Here is a 23,227-nt window from a genome sequence, read left to right on the forward strand (position 1 = left end):
CTGATTGTGGGTGCCTGCTGCGCCCTGCACAATTTGGTGGAGAGCAAGGGGGAGGCCTTTTTCCAGGGCTGGGCTGTGGAGGCTGGCAGGGCCGACGTGCAGCCGCCCGCTGCCCCCAGTCGGCAGGTGGACCCCGAAGGGACCCGGGTCCGGGAGGCCCTGCGGGCCCACTTCGATGATGAGGCCGCGGGGTGAACTCTGCCAGGCCCCCCACTGCCCGCCCCTTCCTCCACCACACTCCCTGCCCCAATGCCCACACCATGGAGCACCCAACCGCACCCCTCTCCCACTTTTCCTGGACAAATGACAGCACGCACTTGTGGCTGAACTTAAACTGCTTTTTCTTTTAGAACTATAAATATAAAACAAGAACAAACTATATACAACGTGTGGAACCAAAGTAATATGTACAAATAAAACAACAGTAATAAAAAAGTGTGCTCAGTAATAAAAAGAAAACCAGGGATGATAAAGGGGAGAAATATTTACATGGGGGAGACGGGGCAAATGGGGGGCACAAAATAATAAGTCCCAACTATATACAGGGGGGGGGGGCACGTCCCAGGCCCCTCGCCCCTAAAGTCTGGCGCTGGGTGTGGGTGGCCGGGAGCCCCGCCGCGGCCGCAGCCCTGTCCGGGGCTGGCTGGGGGTGGGGCGGACCGGAAGATATGCCCGGCGAGTCTCAGCTGGCTCCAGGGGTCCCTCGGCGCTCCGGCCCTTGGCGGTGGGTGGCGGGGCGACGGCGGACGGGACAGCGATGGGTGGAGCAGCTGGTGGTGCTTCGGGTGGAGCGGGCACGTCGGGCTCTGTGGCGGCCGGCGCGGCATGGGGGGCCAGGTAGTCCACCAGGCGGTTGAAAGTCTCCATGTAGGCCCCCCATGCCTCTTGGCGCCAGGCTAGCGCCCACTCCTGCAGCTGCAGGTGCTGCTCCGCGACCTCCAGCTGCCGACGGTGGATGGCCAGCAGCTGGGGGTCCATCGCCGTCGGCTGGTGGTGGTGCGGGGTCCACCGTCTAGCCCGCCGTGGGGCCGGTCGGTCCTCGGCTGAGGGGCTTGCCTGGAGCGATGGCCCCGGAGGGGTCTCCGGGACCACTGATGCCTCACTGGCGCTCTCTTCCGGTCCTTCTGATGGTGCAGGTGTGGGACACAGGAGAGTGGGGGGGGGGAGAAGAATGGAGACAGGCGTTAGTGTGGGCCCCGAGCCGTGGCCTTTGTCCCCCCAGCCCTGTGCTGCAGGTTCCCCATCCCTGTCCCCGGGAGATGCTGCTGTGATGGATGGGGTTCAGGGGTCCCCCTGCACTGCACCCTGTCCCCTGGTGGAAGCGACTCTCACTTCACTCCGCAGGGTCTGACAGGAGACGTTTCTTAGGCCACAGATGCCCAGTTTCTCCCAGGAGTGACAGCACCAGCTGTCGGAAGAGACAGTCCTTCCAACCCGTCCTGGGGAGAAGACCCCAAGGGGTGCCCCTCTGGGATGCAGCTTTCCCCCTCCTCAGGCTGGCTGCCTTCCAGCTCTCCCTTCCCCTAGCCTCTACCTGTGGCCCCCGCTCTCCCCCCCCAATTCAAAGCCAGCTCGGCTCCTCCCTCCTGTTTGTTCAGGGCAGAGGTGTCACCTGCCAGCTGTAGCCCCATGATCATCCTTTGCCCCTGGGAGCTATTCGGCTCTTGTTGCTCATATCTAGCCTAAGTCTCCCTTTTGCACTCCCCCCACTCCATCACATGCTGCTGCTGCTGCTGTTGCTGCTGCTGCGGGGTGTCCCACCCCCTCCTCCCGGGGGCCCCTCGAGGTTCCGCTCCCCCCTGCCCCGGGGATGGGGCATGGCACTGTCGTGCGGGGTGGGGGGGGGGCAGGGGCTGATGCACTTCTGCGAGGGACATGGCCCTGCTGTCCTTGGGGCCATGGCCATGTGAGCATGTGGGGGGCCCTGGACACATATCTATTACCCCCCGCCCCTCAAGCCCAGGGGTGTACACCAGAGCGGGGTACATACCTGTCGGTCCACTCCCACGGTCCGGAGATCCCCGGGGGGTGGAGGCCTGGCTGCTGCTCCGGGATGGCAGGAGGAGGATTTGCAGCCCGGATTCTGCGGAGGAGGAGCCCCCCTCCTCCTCCTCCTTCTCCTCCTGCCGCGATGGCCCGGGGGTGGGCTCCGGGGGGGGCCCCCGGGGTGCGGGGCTTACCTCCGGGGCGGACTCCGGCTGAAGGGCCTGCTGGGCCTCGTCAGCCAAAGTATCAAGGGTGGCCGGAGGGGAGGAGGTGTGCCGGGGGCCCAGGATGTCCCTGAGCTCCCTGTAAAAGGGGCAAGTGACGGGGGCGGCCCCAGATCGGCCAGCCGCATCCCGGGCCCGGGTGTAACCCTGCCGCAGCTCCTTCACCTTACTCCTGACGTGATCAGGAGTGCAGGCAGGGTGACCCCGGGTAGCCAGGCCGTCGGCCAGCCGAGCGAACACATCTGCGTTCCGCCTCTTGCTCCCCATTACCTGGAGCACCTCCTCCTCGCTCCAGAGCCCCAGCAGGTCCCGCAGCTCGGCCTCCGTCCAGGAGGGGCCCGGCTGCCGGTTGCCAGCCTGGCTGCCCGACTGGCTGGGCTGGCTGCCCTGGCTCCCCTTGGCGGGGGTCCCCTGGGGGCGCTGCCGGGCAGCCATCGCAGCTGGGGTGGCTCTCTGTGCTGGCTGAGGAACGTGCAGGCTGGCCGTGTGTCTGGGCTGCCGCCTGCACGTGCTCTCAGCTTGCTGCACAGGAAGGGAGGGGGAGGGGACCTTTAAGGGGCCGCTCCACGCGGCCACCATTGAGCTGAGGGGCTGCAGAGAGCGTCTCTCAACCCCTCAGCTGATCACCGCCATGGAGGACCCTGCAATTTCGACGTTGCGCAACGACTACAATTTCGCGCAACGACTACACGGTCCCTACTTCGACGTTGAACGTCGAAGTAGGGCACTATTCCTATCCCCTCATGGGGTTAGCGACTTCGACGTCTCGCCGCCTAACGTCCAAGTTAACTTCGAAATAGCGCCCGACACATGTAGCCGTGACGGGTGCTATTTCGAAGTTAGTGCCGCTACTTCGAAGTAGCGTGCACGTGTAGACACGGCTGTAGAGTCCTTTTTTCATTTATAGGTGCTTCCTGATTTTTCTAAGGAAGATGGATGTCGTCCATTTTATTTGCGTCACAGTGCTCTGCTTACACCTAAAACAGTATGCTTCTGATATTCTTTTGTTAAGACTTGGAAGTTCAAGCTTTGACTCTTCCCATATGTGCATACCTGAACTTCAGCTTTAATTTACACGTTTGTAAAGCTGCAACTATTTCCTGGCTGCCACAGGAGTTACTCTGTCTCTACCCCAGTGTGATCAAAAGAAGTATTTTGGCTTAAATCAACAAATATTTGTTAAGCATTTTCTTAGGATTCAACAAAATATGTTACTATCCTGTTCAACTGCAAATAATTTAAGTGATCTTTTATGGAATGTACAGAGAAGATATGTACCAATATCCTGCTTTTAATATGTGAAATACTTGAATTCTATCATGGATAGTTCTCTGAAAGCATCCATACAGTGTGCAGCTACAGTCAAAAAAGCAAACAGGATGTTAGGAATTATGAAAAAGGCATAAAGAATAAGACAAAGAATATCTTACTGTCCCTGTATAAAACTGTGCTATGCCCACATCTTGAATACTGTGTACAGATGTGGTCTCTTCACCTCAAAAAAGATATTTTGGCATTAGAAAAGGTTCAGAAAAGGGCAACTAAAATGATGAGGTGTTTGGAACGGGTTCCATATGAGGACATGCTAAAGAGACTGGGACTTTTCAGTTTAGAAAAGAGGAGACCGAGGGGGAATATGATAGAGATACATAAAAACATGAGCGGCGTGGAGAGGGTGAATAAGAAAAGTTATTTATTTGTTCCCCTTATATAAGAACTAAAGGACACCAAATGAAATTGATGGGCAGCAGGTTTAAAACTAATAAAAGCAAGTTCTTTTTCAACAGTCAACCTGTGGAACTCCTTGCCAGAGGAGGCTGTGAAGGCTAGGAATATAATAGAGTTCAAAAAAGAGCTAGATAAATTCATGGAGGTTAGGTCCAGACGGTAGGAATGGTGTCCCTGGCCTCTATTTGTCAAAGGCTGGAGATGGATGGCAGGAGTCGAGTCGCTTGATCATTGCCTTTGGTCCATCCCCTCTGGTCAACTGGCACTGGCCATTGTCGGCAGATGGGATACTGGGATAGATGGACCTTTGGTCTGACCCAGTAACGGCCATTCTTATGTTCTTATGACTAATATGCAGATAGTAACTAACAACTCATAGGGCAACAGTATGCTGATATAAAATTTCAGTATACAGTATACAGTCTCATAATAAATAATAACAAAATTAATATTTACATGTTTTATAAGTACAGATTACAAGTAGTTTACTATTTAATTTAAAAATAAAAACAAATTCCATTAGAACATGAAAGTATTTACCAGGTAATCACTATAAATAAATAAACTCCAGCCCACCTCAGTGCAAAACCAAAACAACTCTGCATCTTAGAAAACAAAGCAAATCAGGCTATTTAGAACGTCAGCCTGTCAGAGAATCTGCCCCCAACTGCAATCATTGTATGCAAAGATTGTTTTCAGTATGAGATTTTCTGTTTTTCAGATCATTCAAGAGGCTGAAAGTAAGTTAACCTTGCAGAACAAAGTCTCCAGAGACCAGGACCTCCATGCTTTACTAAGGGAAAAATACCACTAAAACCTATGGAAGGAACAGATCCTTACTAAATTGCCATTTTCAAAGGTCAGTGGATTTGGAAAAAACAGGAGGTGATATGACCTGGCTTTTTATATATGACAAATTATACACCACTAAGTTAACATTTTCTGATTACCTACCAAAAGCTGTCCAGCGAAACAGATAAAAAGAATGAAGGAAAGTAAGAGAAATGCCACCCCAAAGGAAATTCCAAGGACAGATGTTCTATAAGACAATAAGAAAAAAAAGTCTGTTAGACATTAGGCAAATAATATACACATATTTACAGAGGAGCTTTTCTTTATTTCAGAATGCTGGTAAAGACTATTAAAATAATAATCCTGGCACTAATCTTGTCTAAAATGTAATTTTCAAACAGTGATTCAGGGAAATAAAACCAGTCTTTTACCATAAGGCTAATAACCACTACTTCTTAGTAAGAGCCTACTTTTTAAAAAAAAAAAAAATTTCAATTTTCTTAGTACAACCATGTCAACACAGCTGCACTTTTTAAAGCATACTTTTTAAAATATGATAGCTATGTTCCTGCCCTGTTGCCATTTTCTTCCTTCTCAACAATGGCTGAACCACCTTCTGCTCATGTTTTCCAAAAGGTGATACCTTGAACAGAGTACAGGCCTAGAAAATTTTGACCCATTACGAACTTCCAAAAGTTATGAATGACTGAAAACAGTGACTTAAACATTATGGCCATGTCTACACTAGCCCAAAACTTCAAAATGGCCATGCAAATGACCATTTCGAAGTTTACTAATGAACCGCTGAAATACATATTCAGCGCCCTCATTAGAATGTGGGCGGCCGCGGCACTTCGAAATTGCCACGGCTCGCCACTACATGGCTTGTCCAGATGGGGTTCCTTTTTGAAAGGACCCCAGCAACTTTGAAATCTCCTTATTCCTATCTGCTGATATGTATATCTTAAACATAGCTGCTGATAGTGATTTCTGCATTGTTTAATGTTACTGAAGCAATGGCAACTGATTTCTCCTCTCCTGTAGGCATAATGTAGGATAATAAACACCAGCTGTCTTTACAAATTCTTAAATGGCAGAAGACATCTGTAGCATGATCTTCTGTAGAAACTCTGTGTATTAAAAGAGATTTTTATTGTTAACCTACTGCTGTTTAATTATTTTAGAGTCTATTTAAATTCCAAAATTAATAGTCATAATAAAGGTGTCATAAAAAGGAAACAAAGCAAAAACAGTAAAAAGGAACATATAAATACAAAATAACACAAAATTAAAATGCACTTGACTCATCCAACATAACAATGAAGAAAAAAATCTATATTAAAAAAAACAATTAATAAACTATAGTTTATCTGATAATCAGCACCCAAATCCACCCTTTCCTGTTTGGTACCTGTGGGCGGGGGGGGGAAACCAATGCAAACATGGTTCATACAGACCCACTAAACATAGCAATGAGGGAGCATGGCTACCATTCCATTTTGTTCTCTCCCCTAACGTACTGGAAGTCCTTCTGTGTAAGCGCCAAGCTGAGCTAAGATGAACCAGACCAGCTGGAGAAGGGAGAGCTATTACTCCAGGAAGTAATCTATGATGGTCACCCGGCAGATTTTCCCAGAGAAAATACACTAGAGCTAATTGTGCTTAAGGAAATATTGACTCCTGTTCTGTGCTTTAGGACTAGGAATGAGGAGATGCAGGTGCAGTCATGGCCCTACCACCAGTGGCAAAGTAGACCAAGTCAGCTTTCCTCCTAGGAATTGAGGTGGGAGGAGCAGCAGCAGCAGCACTCAAGACCTAGGAATTCACACCTATCTGCAGTTTTACCTACAGATCCTGAGGCACCTGCAGAATTTAAAAGTTATACTCCTTGGCTTCACTATGCATCATCAAACCCATTTCTTTGCCAAGCACAATACACTGGCAACAGCTGGATGGAGTTTTCAAAATAAGCTTTCTACTCCTGCAGATTTTTCCATTTTATGCCATACTCTTGCCATTAAAATATTTTCCCCCACAGTTCCATAGCTGGGACCCCTGAGTGACAGAGTAATACAAACACAGAAAAATAAACAAGCAAGTAAAGCATTTTATAATACAAGCTTTCTAACCAAATACCCACTTTCAACTCAGAGAATCAGTAAAAATCCAAGTTGGTGTGAACAGCTGAACAAAAGTTAAATTTGAGACATTTTCCATAATGCCCTCACTGAAAAGTTCAAAACATAAAAAGACAAGGGACACACAAAGTCTGGGAGGAGAGGGATGCAACAAAATACATACTTTTTAAAAATATGTTAACACTTTCAATAGTTAAATAATAATAAAGCTATTGAATAAGTGCCAGCTCACCCCTTCTGCCTCTCAAGCAAGGACTCCTTGTCTGACTTCTAGGAGTCACAATAGAAGTGGGTATTGAGGAAAGATTTAATAGACGAGAAGGCAGTGACCTTACAGACTGTTTTTTTAGGGCCGTTCTGGATGGATGAACAATGTGAAAGAAGGCCTGAGTAAGTGACACGTAGGCACACTAAAAAGGCACTGCTGGCACATTTCTGTAGGGGCTTCAGGATTAGGATAAGAAGTTTGTACTCGGGTGGGCAGGCGGGTGGGGGGGCAGTGTGGCATGCAGAGAGCAGGCTGATGTGATCTAAGTAACAGCTGAGAAAAGACAATCTAAACATCTATGTTTTGTATGTGCTGAAAGGCACTAACCCAGTGTGAGTATAGCCAAAGCCAAAGAGGTTTCAGTAGTCCTATGACAGACAGTGAGAGCAGGGATAAGAATTTTGATTCTCTGGACAGAGAGAAAAGGACAGATCTCAGAAATGTGGCAAAAGAAGTGGAAAGGTTTGGATAGACAATGTATTGCGAAGAGAGAGGGAGTGGGCAAAGGTGACCTTCTAGGCTACAGGCCTGACTGACAGGGAAGATGGTGGTCTTGTGTGGGAAGAGGCTTTTAAAGGTTTTTTGAAGAAAGATCAGTATTCTGGTTTAGTTACACTGAGTTTAAATATTTTCACTTTGCTCCTGTAACTACCAGAGCGCAGCACAAATGAGACGCTAACTACAGAAGAATGAAATACCAACATTTTAAAACACATGGGAAAACTTCTGTCACTGATATATTTTAAGTTTTCAGGAATATCACACAATATTATGTACCAAATACTGCATGAAGCAGGATACCAGACTATGTGGGTAAATGATTTCGATATGGTCATATTTTTCTTGTGGCACTTCCTACTGAAGTCAATGGGAGCTATATTGCCTCTGAAAATCAGACCACTTATTGAATTGCACTCCAGATTTGAAATTCTTGGGCCAAGTCTGCAGAGTAAAGGTCTATTGTGCAAGTTTTCCACCTGTACTGGAGCAAATATTCAGATTCTTTTTATCTGCTTGTTTTAGACAAACCATTTTGGCAAAAGAGTATTGAGAAGCCTTCAGGTAAGTGTTTTACCATACCCATTTGAATGCCCTTATTTCCTAATGTCCCAGTCCCAAAACTTTATCATTATTTACCTCACCGAACTCTGGGATTGGCCAAGACTGTACGATACACCTGTGGAGGGACTCGTTTTTTGAATAGTAACAGAGGGTAAGCCGTGCTAGTCTATACACTATCAAAACAAAAAGCAGTCAAGCAGCACTTTAAAGACTAGCAAAATAGTTTATTAGGTGAGCTTTCGTGGGACAGACCCACTTCTTCAGACCACAGCCAGACCAGAACAGACTCAATATTTAAGACACAGAGAACCAAAAACAGTAAGCAAGGAGGACAAATCAGAAAAAGATAATCCAGGTGAGCAAATCAGAGTGGAGGGGTGGTGGGGAAGATCAAGAATTAGATTGAGTCAAGTATGCAGACAAGCCCCTATAGTGACTCAGAAAGTTCCCATCACGATTTAAACCATGTGTTAATGTTCCGAATTTGAATATAAATGTCAGTTCATCCACTTCTCTTTCTAAAACGGAGTGATAATTTCTCTTCAGTAACACACATACCTTGAGGTCATTGACAGAATGCCTCATCCCATTCCATTAAAATGTTGACTAACTGGTTTGTGGATCTGGAGTGTTTTGATGTCTGTTTTGTGCCCGTTGACCCTTTGTCTAAGGGAGTTAGAAGTCTGTCCAATATACAAAGCATCTGGGCATTGTTGGCACATTATGGCATATATGATGTTAGTAGAGGAGCATTAGGTCCAGTGATGGTATTTCCAGAGAAGATATGTGGACAAAGCTATCTTCTCTGGAAACACCATCACTGGACCTAACCAGGTTACTCACAGAATCACGGGCACTTTCTCATGCTCCTCTACTAACATCATATATGCCCAGATTTTTTGTATATTGGACAGACTTCTAACTCCCTTAGACAAAGGGTCAACGGGCACAAAACAGACATCAAAACACTCCAGATCCACAAACCAATTAGTCAACATTTTAGTGGAATGGGATGAGGCATTCTGTCAATGACCTCAAGGTATGTGTGTTACTGAAGAGAAATTATCGCTCTGTTTTAGAAAGAGAAGTGGACAAACTGACATTTATATTCAAATTCGGAACATTAACACATGGTTTAAATCGTGATGGGAACTTTCTGAGTCACTATAGGGGCTCGTCTGCATACTTGACTCAATCTAATTCTTGATCTTCCCCACCACCCCTCCACTCTCTGATTTGCTCACCTGGATTATCTATTTCTGATTTGTCTTCCTTGCTTACTGTTTTTGGTTCTCTGTGTCTTAAATATTGAGTCTGTTCTGGTCTGGCTATGGTCTGAAGAAGTGGGTCTGTCCCATGAAAGCTCACCTAATAAACTATTTTGCTAGTCTGTAAAGTGCTACTTGACTACTTTTTGTTTTGGTGGTTTTTTGAAGTGTGAGGAAAATGTTTAGGAACTCCCTTGCTGTCACAACACCTATAAGGATGAGTAACTGATGATCCAGAGCATCTGCATTATTAACCGCCTTCTCTTATTCTCATTACTCCCTCAGGATAAAGGTATTTTGATCAACTATTCATTTATGAGATTGTTTCAAATTGAAAAACACATCATTATTATGGACAACTATTACTTCCAACTGCCTTCTTAGTAATATTATATTGAAAATAATGATTCACTGTAAAGAGAGAGATATTAAAAGACAGGGTGGGACTGATTTTCCTTGTCCCCCTACGCCTATTGCTACAACCCAATGTTATCTGCATTACTGAATATATCTTTAAGAATTCAGTACATACTTTGGTAATTCATGCATCTGTTTCTTCTTGGCAGGGAACTAATTTTCATGTTCATAATTGTTTGCAAATTCTATTCTTCATGTAAAAGCCGTAAATAAATATTTTAACAAAGTGGAGGTTTGATAAGACAACACTAAATTTAAGTTTGGTTTTGTAATCTAACAGTAGCTACATCCTTGGGGATTTGGCTGATGCGTTCACCGAGCCTTCCATAGATTTAATCAGTTCAAATACTTGAACAATACAATTGCTTCATTGTTGAAAAGAATCCATTAAATATTAGAACTCATTTTTAGTCCTTTATCAGGTGCACTAGAAAACAGCTCACAATGGTGTAGCTTTTTCCTCTTGTATTCTATTCTATTTTGCAAGCTTTGCTCTCAGAGATGTGCTGTTTTTGTTGCTTGTGAATTTCATTCTTGCTCAGTGGGACTGCTCTTTTGAAATCAAGGGTCTGTATGTTACTCCTCACCCTTCATCCTCTTGTCAGGATCCTGAAATCTACTATCTCGTGGTTGCTGCAGCCCAGGTTGCCACCCACTTCTATTTCTCCCGCTAGTTGTTCCCTGTTTGTGAGCAGGAGGTCAAGTTGCACACAGCCACTGGTCAGGTCCTTCAGCATTTGTACCAAGAAGTTATCCCCAACTTTCTCCAAGAACTTCCTGGATTGTCTGTGTGCTGCTGTATTGGTCTCCCAACAAATGTCCAGATGATTAAAGTCTCCCATGAGAACCAGGGCCTGTGATTTGGAAGCTTCTCTTAGCTGTCTGAAGAAATCCTTATCTACCTCATTTCCCTTATCCAGCGGTCTACAGCAGACACCAACTACAACATCACCTCTGTTGTTTCTCATCATCATCAATAACCATGGGCTCAGCACCCGTTGGTGTCTGATGCCTCTCTCACTATTTCCTTCCATCTTTCCCTATCCAGTGCAGAGTGGCTTAGTTTCTGTAGACCAGCTCCACACCAATCTACTACATCATCTATCCATTCTCTGTGGGGTCTGCCTCTCCTATTCGAACCATCCATTATGCCGAATACTAGGGTCTTGATTTTTCGTTAGTTGTTCATTCTGCAAATATGTCCAAATAGTTGTAGCTTCCATTTTATAACCTTCTGCAGCAGGTTCTCTTTCGGCTGTATTTTCCAATATAATTCCTCATTGGTGACCTTCTGCATCCATCCTATTCTCAGAATCTTTCTATAACAACTCCTTTCGAATATCAATATTCTTCTTTTCGAATCTTTCATTATCACCCATGTCTCACATCCATACAACGCTGCTGAATACACACGTTTTCAAGATGCCCAGCTTTGTTCTTAAGCTAATTGCTTTGCTTTTCCAGATCTTATCCATTGCCTTCAAACTCGCTCTTGCTTTCACTATTCTAGTCACTATTTTCTTCTTACAGTCTAGATCATACGTTATGTTGCTCCCCAGATATATGAACTTCTCTACATTTTCTAGTTCAATACCATCCACACTGACCTTCCTTCCTCTTTCCTTATCTCCAAATACCATTGTTTTATCGATGTTCATAATCAGTCCATGCCGCTTCCCTTCTTTATTTAACACCCACACTGTTTTCACTAGCTTCTCCTCATCTTCCTCAATGATAAGTATATCATCCGCAAACCTCAAGTTGTTAATTCTGTTCCCGTGCACAGATATCCCTTCTACCTCTTCCTTGACCTTGTAAATCGCTCTCTCCAGGTGTGTGATGAAGATACTTGGCGATATTGGATCTCCTTGTCTTGTACCTCTACTTGTTTTAAACCAACTTCCCAACTCCCCACATGTTCTCACCACTGCCTCCGCATTATCATTGATCTCTTTCAGCAACCATATTAGTCTGCTATCCACTCCATAGCTGTGTCTACACGTGCACGCTACTTCGAAGTAGCGGCACTAACTTCAAAATAGCGCCCGTCGTGGCTACACGCGTCGGGCGCTATTTCGAAGTTAACTTTGACGTTAGGCGGCGAGACGTTGAAGTCCCTAACCTCATGAGGGGATCGGAATAGCGCCCTACTTCGACGTTCAACGTCGAAGTAGGGACCGTGTAGACGATCCGCGTCCCGCAACGTCGAAATTACTGGGTCCTCCATGGCGGCCATCAGCTGGGGGGTTGAGAGATGCTCTCTCTCCAGCCCCTGCGGGGCTCTATGGTCACCGTGGGCAGCAGCCCTTAGCCCAGGGCTTCTGGCTGCTGCTGCGGCAGCTGGGGATCCATGCTGCAGGCACAGGGTCTGCAACCAGTTGTCAGCTCTGTGTATCTTGTGTTGTTTAGTGCAACTGTGTCTGGGAGGGGCCCTTTAAGGGAGCGGCTTGCTGTTGAGTCCGCCCTGTGACCCTGTCTGCAGCTGTGCCTGGCACCTTTATTTTGATGTGTGCTACTGTGGCGTGTAGACATTCCCTCGCAGCGCCTATTTCGATGTGGTGCCTCGCAATGTCGAAGTTGAACATCAACATTGCCAGCCCTGGAGGACGTGTAGACGTTATTCATCGAAATAGCCTATTTCGATGTCGCCACATCGAAATAGGCTACTTCGATGTAGGCTTCACGTGTAGACGTAGCCCATATGACTCCAACACCGCCCAAGTCACTTCCTCATCTATACTGTCAAATGCCTTTTGAATATCAACGAAGCAAGCGTATACGTTTTTGTTCTTTCGGCGAGGTTTCTCCACTATCAGTCTTAGTGCCAATATCTGCTGTATGGTACTTCTATCTTTTCTGAACTCTTCTTGCTTGTCTGCTATATGTTATTCTACCTGTGATCTTAATCTCTCAGTCAGTATCATCATCAGCACCTTACCTAGATGACTCGTTAGGGCAATCATTCTGTAGTTCTTGCACTCCAATGTACTTCCTTTTTTGGATATTGTCACTAGCACAGATCTTGTCCATCCCTTAGGTGCCTCCCCTCTTTCCATGCTATATTACATAGTCGGTGTATTTCCTGAATCTTGCCTTCTCCGCCGTATTTGATCATCTCTCCCGTGATCTTATCATTTCCAGGGCTCTTGTTCTTTAGTCGTTTCACTGCTTTTTCTACTTTCTCCTTTGAAATATCAGTCTTGCTCTCGATGCTCTGGGGAGATATCTCTTTCAATTCTTCAATCAGTCTCTCTGAGACACTCGGGTCCAACTGTGCTTTGTATAGATATGTGCTTTGTATAGATCTGTGCAATATCTTGTCCATCGCTGCACAATCTTCTCCCTGTTCATGAGCACTTCTTCCTTCTCATCTTTGATCGCCATCTGCTTTGGTTGCCATTTCCTATTAATATTCCTAATTGTATTATTCTGCTTCTAAGCCTAATCCAAAGACACTCAACTGGTTTTTCTTCCTCCTTATACTGGAGCTCTGAGCAATCATACTGCTCCCTCCCACACAGAGCAACTCCTCCTCCTCTTCTCCCCTGTCTGTCCTTCCTAAACAGTTTATAGCCTTTCACTACTGTGCTCCAGTTATGCGAATCATCCCACCAAGTCTCTGTTATTCCAACCACCTCATATTTCTTTGACTGTGCTAGGGCCTCTAATTCTTCCTGTTTGTTCCCTAGGCTTCTGGCATTTGTGTATATGCACCTTAGAGAAGTGGCTGATTGGCCCACTTTCTCTTGTCCACCCAGGAAACCTACTTGGCTGTTCCTTACTCCTTCCCCGCTTACCTCAGGGCTTGTGTCACCATCCCAATGAACCTAGTTTAAAGCCCTCCTTACTATGTTTGCAAGCCTGCCCGCAAAGATACTCTTTCCTCTCTTCATTAGGTGGATCCCATATCTTCCTACCAGTCCTTGTTCATGAAAGAGAATCCTGTGGTTAAAGAAGCCAAATCCTTCCCTGTGACAACACCTACGCAACCATGCAGTTACCTCTGCGATTCGATGATCCCTACCCAGACCCCTTCCTTCCACAGGGAGGATGGACGAGAACACCACTTGTGATCCATATGACTTGATCTTTCTTCCTAGGCTTACGTAATGTGCCATGATCTCGTCAAGGTCGCTCTTGGCTGTATCACTGGCTCCTACATGGAGAAGTAAGAAGGGGTAATAGTCTGTAGGTTTAATGATTTGTGGTGGAGACTCAGTAACATCCCAGATTCTAGCTCCTGGCAAGCAACAAACTTGCTGGGATTCTAGGTCTGGATGGCAGATGAATGACTCTGTCACTCTTAGAAGGGAGTCTCTGACCACCACCACCCGTATTCTTCTCTTAGAGGTAGTCGTTGTAGAATCCCCAACCCTAGGACTGCACATCCCATGCCTTACAAACTTCCAGTCTCTGTTCAGTCCTCGGTTGATGGTGTCAAATTTGCAAATGAATTGCAGCTCTGCAGTTTCTCTTTGGAATCTGTTTTTGAAATTTTATTGTTGCAGGATGGCTATTTTTAAATCTGTTACTTAGTGCTAGGGAGACTGAAGTGTTCTACAGGTTTTTGTTATGTTACCATTCCTGATGTCTGATTTGTGTCCACTTATTCTTTTACTTAGAGACTGACAAGTTTGGCCAATGCATATTGCAGAGGGGCATTGCTGGCATGGATGGCACATATTATATTAGTAGATGTGCAGGTGAATGAGCCTCTGATGATGTGGTTGATGTGGTTAGGCCCTGTGATGGTGTCACTGGTGTAGATATGTGAGCAGAGTTGGCACTGAGGTTTGTTGCAGTGATTGGTTCCTGGGTTAGAGTTACTGTGGTTGACCTATAGCTGCTGGTGAGAATTTGTTTAACGTTGGCAAGCTGTCTGTAGGTGAGGACAGGCCTGCCTCCCAACGTCTGTGAGAGTGCGGGATCATTGTCCAGGATGGGTTGTAGATCACTGATGATGCGCTGGAGAGGCTTTCACTGGGGGCTGTATGTGATGGCCAGTGGCGTACTCTTGTCTTCCTTGTTGGGCCTGTCTTGTAGCCGGTGGCTTCTGAGTACACATCTGGCTCTGTCAATCTGTTTCTTCACTTTTTCCGGTGGGTACTGTAGTTTCAGGAAAGCTTGGTAAAGGTCTTGTAGGTGTTTGTCTCTGTCTGAGGGATTGGAGCAAATGTGGTTGTACCTTAGTGCTTGGCTGTATACAATAGATCATGTGGCTAGAAGCTGGGTGCATGTAGGTAAGCACAGAGATCTGTGAGTTTCTGGTATAGGGTGGTGTTATTGTGACCATAACTTATTTGTGTCCAGGAAGTGAATCTCTCGTGTGGACTGAGGTTGATAGTGGGGTGCAAACTGTTGAAATCATGGTAGAACTCTTCAAGAGCCTCCTTTCCATGGGTCCAGATGATGAAGATGTCATCAATGTAGCGCAAGTAGAGGAGGGGCGCTAGGGACAAGAGCTGAGGAAGTGTTGTTCCACGTCAGCCATAAAAATGTTGGTATACTGAGGGGCTATGCGGGTGCCCATAGTGGTGCCACTGATTTCAAGGTATAGATTGTCTTCAAATCCAAAATAGTTATGGGTGAGGACAAAAAAAATATTCTTCTGTTATCATCTAGTTTACTGAATATATTTCCCTTGTACTAGAGTAAATTTATTGCAAATGACTTTTGTTATTACCAAACACAACCCATTTGCCAATGCAATGCTTTAGTACTTAACTGTCCACAAAAGCTGTTAGCTGCTTTGTGTACACCTCTGCCATTATCTTTTGATTATGACAGGTGAAAATCCATGTGCCTGCTTCACTTATAAAGGTACAGAATGTGAAGCTTTTAAATATTTACTGAGAGCCAGAAAAATACCCATTAAATAAGGCATTAATTCATTTTTTTATTAAATAGAATTAATTCTAACAGGATCTTCACAAATGCCATAATTTTATAAGCATGTCAATTTGCTATCTGACCTAAATTTATGAAGAATATGTTAAATTTTAAGCAAGACAGAAAAGTAAAAATTGTCTTTGTAACTAGTCATGTGTAGCTCTGGATTAGCTATTTAGGTTGGGAACTGCAAAAATAGCAATTGCAGAATCATGATTGGAACAATTTTGCTTTCTCTATGTAACTCATTTTCACTAGAGTCTTCCAAGTTAAACAGTAGGGTGGTGGAAATAGAATAAAAGAATTCAATTCACTGTCACAGACTTAAAGGAGTTTCCTTCTGAATTTACATAAACAGGGGCACTCTCACGAGTTGCTAGCCTGAGTTCCAAAAAGATCTTCATTGGCGGAGGCTGCCAAGAAGTTGCACTGAATCCATTCATCCTAAAGTACAGTATGAACTGCAGATGAAGTACCCTCCTTTGCTTTGCTCAAAGTCTGCTTTCTGCAGAAAATACCCAGTCAGAGGAATAATGCCTGCTATTTGTAATGGTTACTTTATATAATGAACTTCTACATCTTCAAACTGATTGTTTAAGAAATATTGCTCAATTATAGTATATAATCATAGTATAGCATTATCCTCATTTTACAGATGAGAAAACTGAGGCAGAGAAAAGTCAGATGACTTCTCCAGGGTCACACAGGAAGTCTGTGCTTGAGCTGAAAACAGAACTTAGATGATTTTATAAACATAATTTATGTATCCAGTGTATCTTGCGCAGATTTGTTTAGTAATAAATGGGATGAATTTCAATAGGATAGATTGTGGGAGCCTCACATGAGAATATCACATGACCCAGTGGATTATGACATTCATCTGAAAGGTGACAGATCCTTGTGAATCAGGTGAAGGGAGAATTTTAACCTGGGGAACTTCCACATTCCAGGTTCGTAGTCCAACCACTAGGCTGAAGGTTACAAGGGAATACTATTGCTGTCTCCTCCTCACTACAGAGGTTCTGGATGCAGTTAGATGGCCTCTAAACACACCTACGCAACTAGACTAGGCAGGAAAGCAACTATCTTCCTTACCTCAGGGATCACAGGCAGAGAAAGGTGTCTCCCTCCAGCCCAGATGTTGGTACAGAATGCTGTGAGAGGAATGAGACTTGGGACACATCCCTCTTATAAACATCTCTTATTGGCTATCTCAGTCAGCTCCATGTCTAGTGTGCTGGCTCTTTTGGGCCACATTCTAAGTTGCCTGTCTCTCCCCATGCATTGTACAGAGACCGTGAATGCCAACTTTAGGCTTTGTGAATCACAGTGTTACTCCGATGAATTTTTTTAGCTGTGCAGAAGTTAGGTATTCTAGATCTTTGAAGCTCTTAAGTTCCTTTGTGGACCTGGACTTCAGATCATATGAAACTGTTATGGGTTTGAAAAGCAGCGAGGAGTAGTTCAAAGAGATCTGCAGCATTACAGACATACCACTTTGAAATGAATACATCTGAGCAAATATAACTGCAAATAAGTATATTGGGGAGAGAAATCTATGAAGGGATAATGCTGAATTAATTACAGGCAAATAGTGGACAGTGATTTAATAAAACAACAATTTGGTAATTCTACAAAAAGAGCAATTTGGAGTTTCTGTGGAAGAACTCACACAACAAGAGTCAGAAAGAAGTATTTACTCCCGATGCTGCTGTTGCCATCAGACCTGGAAATTTTCATTCGGTTCTGGCACTTCATTGGAGATTGACAAATTGGAAGAGTCCAAAGGTGAACAAAACGATGATGGGATAGAGGGATTTTATTATGAGGAAAGATTAAAAAAAGCTAAAAATGTATGGCTTGTCAAAGTGATTACAACCATCTGGCACATCAGTTCATAAATATTTGAAGGCTGTTATAACCCCCGAAAAAAGAAATTTTTAGGGTGATCCATGATAATATAACCAGGAGTAAAAGGATAAAATGAAGAAAGGGTAAATGTAGGCTTTCTTGCAGTGACAGGTATTCATCTGTAGAACACAATCCAAAGGGAAGTGCTTTGGACTTTTACAACCAGATTTGGCAAATCACTAACAAATATACAGTGAGAACTGAAACTGCATCTGCATTCTCTAGGACTGGATGATTTAATGATTGGGATGGCCTGTTAAGCTCTGTGATACTATCTCCTAATGATTCAAAGTCAGTTTTTTTCCCTTTCCAAAAAAACAGGATGCAGGCCAATACTAAACTTTAACCATTTTTGAAACTGCAACAAAAATTATAAACACAATCCAGAAATATAAACAAAGATAAAAAGGTCAGAATTTGCCCTCCTATATACACATACATGTAACTCTAGACATATGCATATATGGGAAGCATTTGATCCAAATATTATAAAGTAATTTGTCTTTTATGTTGAGATTTTTCCTGTATTATTTTCTGTTCCGTTGTATTTTTGTAATGTGCAATGCAAAAGGTTTAATCTAACATGAGTCAGAAGCAAATATTTTACTCTACAAAGTAATGAATTTTATTCTTGAAATTTTTCCATTTTATAAAGGGTTATGTAGCTGATTTTACAACTTAAAATGTACCCTTATGGAGAGGAAAACATATTTTACAGTTGCTTCATGGGGAAAAGATAAATCATAACATGTTTTTCATTTTCTGTGGCACGAAGGTGAGAATATGAGATTACACCAACAGAGAACTATAAATACAGGTTCTCAGTGTTCCATGTTGAATACAGCACCTGTGAGAAATTATAAATATTTTTGACTTCTAGTTCAAATAATGTGTTTAAATGATTCAATTTAAGACACAGAAAAGGGCAAATAAAAGCGGTATTAAATACTGGTAACCTAGTGACCTATAAGTGAATTTAACCTTTGCAATCAAACAAAAGTTAATGTGCCAGATGGTGTAGTGTTGTAGAGATTTATTGGAACTGCATAAGATAAAATGTCAATAACCTTTCTTTTCATTTGGTTGGATGAACAATATTCTAGCAAACTGTGAAAGGTTCAGACTGTCCCTGGGTCTGAAGGGGAGTATGCAAGAGAGGAAAGGAATAAATATCTAAAGGAAAGGTCACATGCAGTCCCTGTGTTTGCTGGACATATACTAGAGATGTTCAAATGTAGATGGTCATGCTTTTGTAAATTTTAAAACAGAAACTTCACAGAAAAGAAATATTTAAGGAATGTAAAGCTGCCAGAAATGGTCCATTGTGACCATTTAGTCTGACCCCATGCAGGCTACAGAACTGCCTCAAATCAATTCTTTAAACCACAGTGTATCTTTTAGGAAAAAAAATAATCCATCATACAAAAGTGACAGAAAAACAGTAACAGATTTGTATATTTCTAGTGTCCTATTGTTCAACGGTGTTCTGACACTGCTACACATATGTGGAGTAACACTGACTTCAATATCTTCTCACGTGGGAAAAAATGTCTGGTAATAGGGATTCTGTTGCAGAACTAGAGGCTTAGCAGACCCTCTGGCAAGTTTGAGATTGCACACGAGAAGTACAGGCAATTAAACTTGATTATCAGAATTTCAGCTAAATGCTCCTAACAGGAATGAAAGAAGAATTTTCTATCACTAGTACTAGGATTTGTATAATTTACATATCATCCACTGGAAGCCATTATTATACTTTATCCAGTCATCGTAACAAGTCACAAGCAGAAACAACAACGAGTTAAACTGCATTGTCTATTTTTACTGTCTTAGATCTCTGAGATAAAATATGTGAATAATATTAACACTTCCCTATGTTTCAAGTGCTTTGCAATAACAAGGGGTCTAATTCTTTAGTTCTTATTTAGTTAAGCAGTCACAATTCGTTCGGTCATTCAAAGGTGAATCTAGGACAAGACTTTGAATGGTTAGCCAGTTACTCACACCACGGACCAAGCAGGGCTCTAACAACAGCTCCAGTCCCCCCACCCTTGAAGCGATAGAAAAGAGCCTTTCCAATAAAATGCAACGCACCCTTGCTATAATTCCCTTCGTAATAACGACTCATTGGATATAAAGAACCTGGTCCCTGTAACCCAACAACAGTTGAGTATTCAGGGCTGTTTCCAGGGTGGGGTGCAGGAGAGGTAACTCACCCTGTGCAGTAACTAGTATCAGAGGGGTAGGCGTGTTAGTCTGGATCTGCATAAGCAACGAGGGGTCCTGTGGCACCTTATAGACCAACATAAATGTATGAGCATAAGCTTTCGTGGGCATCTGACCTGCATCTGATGAAGCGGGTCTTTGCCCACGGAAGCTTATGCTCATACATTTCTGTTAGTCTATAAGATGCCACAGGACCCCTCGTTGCTGATGCAGTAACTGGAGTTCTTTGAGATGTTGTCCTCGTGGGTGCTCCCCCTTTAGGTGCATCCGTGCTGCTGTGCCCACTGGCCCTAAATTTGTAGGTAGCAATGTCCCTCCCCTGGCTGCCTGCACACGCGGGGCACAGGCACGAGACGCCTGTAGCACTTACTGCGCGTGCGCAGGCAGCCAGCTCCTCAATTCTTCTCTGACCCAGAAGCCAAGCAGGAATTTGTAGCAGAGTGGAAGAGGCGGAGGGTGGAGCATCCATAGGGATAACATCTTAAAGAACTCCAGTTACTTCACAGGTTGAGTAACCTCTTCTCCTTCTTTGAGTGTCCACGTGGGTGCTCCGCCCTTAGATGACTACAAAGCAGCATCACTGCTTGGAGGTGGGTTCTTCGGCATGGTGTACATCGGCCGATAACCATACAGACTGTCCGAATGCAGTCTGAGAGTCAGCATAGGTTTGTATGGCATAACACTGAGTGAAAAATCTGGGTGGATGCCCATGTCACTGCTCTGCAACTGTCATCAGTGGACACACCTCTGAGGAAGGCTGTAGGGGTGTCCACTGCATGCATGGAGTGGGTACAAATGCCCACCGGAGGTTCTTTGTTATACTTATTGTGGTTGAGTCTTCTACAGCTTGAGATCAATTTGGACAACCTCTGTCTGGAGACAGTTATGCCATGGGACCTTTCGGCAGAGGAGACTTCCAAAATGGCTGTGTTCGTGTCAGTAGAAGACCAAGGCTCAACGGATGTCAAGGGTATGCAAGGCTCTGTCCCTATAGTTGGTACATGTCTTGGGAAAGAAGACAAGTAAGTACAACGGCTTATTACTATGGAAAGAGGTAAGTACTTTCGGGAGGAATTATTGGGTGGGTGCAGAGGACTAGCTTGCCCTGATAAAAGGTTGAACACAGTGGTTTGAACACGAGTGCATCAAAGTCTCCCATGCTTCGTGCTGAGGTGATTGCCACAAAGAAAGCTACTTTCATGGGCAAGTCCAACAAAGAGCAGGTGGCTATGGGCTTGAAGGGTTTGCCAGTTGGTGCCCTGAAGACCAAATTGAGGTCCTATGCAGGCATTCATTATTTGATTGGCAGGAAGGTGTTGTTATGAGAGGAAGACACCATATTATGAAGTGTTGCCAATTTTTTTTTTGAGTAAGTGTACATTGCTGCAGGTTGCCTATTGTTTACAAGGATCATTGGGACCTGAGGTGGGCAGTGCAGCTCTGAATCAGCCAGCTCACCAGGAACAACACAACAGATGGCTGGGTGGCAGATAGACCCGTTCTGTTGAGCTGAGAGTGAGAAGACAGGAGGGAGACAATATGAGGGACATCTGGACAGCTGTAGAGATTCAGAGAACCAGGTCTTTTTGGGCCATCTGGGTGCTAGTAGCATAACCCGGGCCCTGTCCCACTTTATCTTGACCATGATCCTGTGAATCAGAGGGGTCGGTGGGGGTGCATACACTGAGGCTACGTCTACACGTGAAGCCAACATCGAAATAGGCTATTTCGATGAATAACGTCTACACGTCCTCCAGGGCTGGCAACGTCGATGTTCAACTTCGACGTTGCGCGGCACCACATCGAAATAGGCGCTGCGAGGGTACGTCTACACACCAAAGTAGCACACATCGAAATAAGGGTGCCAGGCACAGCTGCAGACAGGGTCACAGGGCGGACTCAACAGCAAGCCGCTCCCTTAAAGGGCCCCTCCCAGACACAGTTGCACTAAACAACACAAGATCCACAGAGCTGACAACTGGTTGCAGACCCTGTGCCTGCAGCATAGATCCCCAGCTGCCGCAGAAGCAGCCAGAAGCCCTGGGCTAAGGGCTGCTGCCCACGGTGACCATAGAGCCCCACAGGGGCTGGAGAGAGAGCATCTCTCAACCCCCCAGCTGATGGCCGCCATGGAGGACCCGGCAATTTCGACGTTGCGGGACGCGGATCGTCTACACGGTCCCTACTTCGACGTTGAACGTCGAAGTAGGGCGCTATTCCGATCCCCTCATGAGGTTAGCGACTTCGACGTCTCGCCGCCTAACGTCGAAGTTGGTGCCGCTACTTCGAAGTAGCGTGCACGTGTAGACACAGCTTGAAGGTGCATTCCATGTGTTGTTAAAACTGCAGCCAAATCCAAATCCATGTCTGGAGCAATGGTGGAGGCAGCATGCATTGGCCCTTGTAGCAAACATAGCCATGGCTGGAACCCCCCCATCTGTGGAAGATGTGGCAGACGGTGGCTTTATTCATTTCTCACTCATGATTTGGAGGAAAAATTGCAGCTGAGGTCATCCACAAGTACACTGTTCTTGCCTGGTATGTAGGCTTCCACCTGGCGCATTTGTCCAGGGACACACCACTCCCACAATTGCACTGCTTCTTGGCATAGTTGTCTCGAGTGTACTCTGCCCTATTTGTTAATGCAGAGCACTATTGCTGTACTGTCCATCATTATGAAGACTGTGTTGCTGGTGATCTGCAAGATAGTTGGAGAGGGTTTATGGAAGGAAACCCCTGTGCATACATTCTGAGGCTGAGTCCACCAGCTGAGGGAGCTACTGACTGTAGCAGGGAGGCTCAGTGTTTTGCTAGGTGGATGGACAGGGCTTGAAATCTGCTCTGAATGAGGCCTGCATTGGTCTCATGCAGTGGAGTGCATGGTGCATGACCAAGATCGCTGCTGCCATGTGGCTAGGAGACATAGACATTGTCTGGTGGATATGCTGAGACTACCTGCAATGTGATGACAAGGTCTTCGATCGCCTGTAGTCTGTGTAGAGGTAGTGAGGCTGTGGCTGTCTGGCAATCCAAAAGTGTCCCGATGAACTTGAGTGTGCAAGATGGTGTGAGGGTGCAATTTGACAGGTTTATGTATAGACCCAGATTGAAGAATGGTGTTTTGGTCACAGGTGTTGTCTGTTAGTTCTGAGCTAAAGAGTAGCCCCTTATTAGGCAGTCATCTAGGTGGGGAAAGGATACTCCCTGTGTTCTTAGATATACAGTGACTGGTGCCAAGACCTTCGAGAAAACTATTGGAGCTGTGCGTAGCACAAAGGACAGCACCCGATATTGGAAGTGTCATTTCACTATCACGAA

The 23,227-nt window shown here is 44.9% G+C and overlaps 1 protein-coding gene across 1 annotated transcript in view; it reads right to left on the minus strand.

The window, feature by feature from the left end:
* The window catches only part of ADCY2 (adenylate cyclase 2), a 440,039-nt gene that overhangs the window by 88,953 nt on the left and 327,859 nt on the right, over positions 1–23,227 (minus strand). Inside the window, exon 15 of the mRNA XM_074987859.1 lies at positions 4,893–4,977. Coding sequence (XP_074843960.1) covers positions 4,893–4,977 — 85 coding nt within the window. The remainder of the gene's footprint in view (positions 1–4,892; positions 4,978–23,227) is intronic.

This window comes from Carettochelys insculpta, chromosome 2 (genome assembly GCF_033958435.1).
Source record: "Carettochelys insculpta isolate YL-2023 chromosome 2, ASM3395843v1, whole genome shotgun sequence".
Classification (NCBI taxonomy): domain Eukaryota; kingdom Metazoa; phylum Chordata; order Testudines; family Carettochelyidae; genus Carettochelys; species Carettochelys insculpta.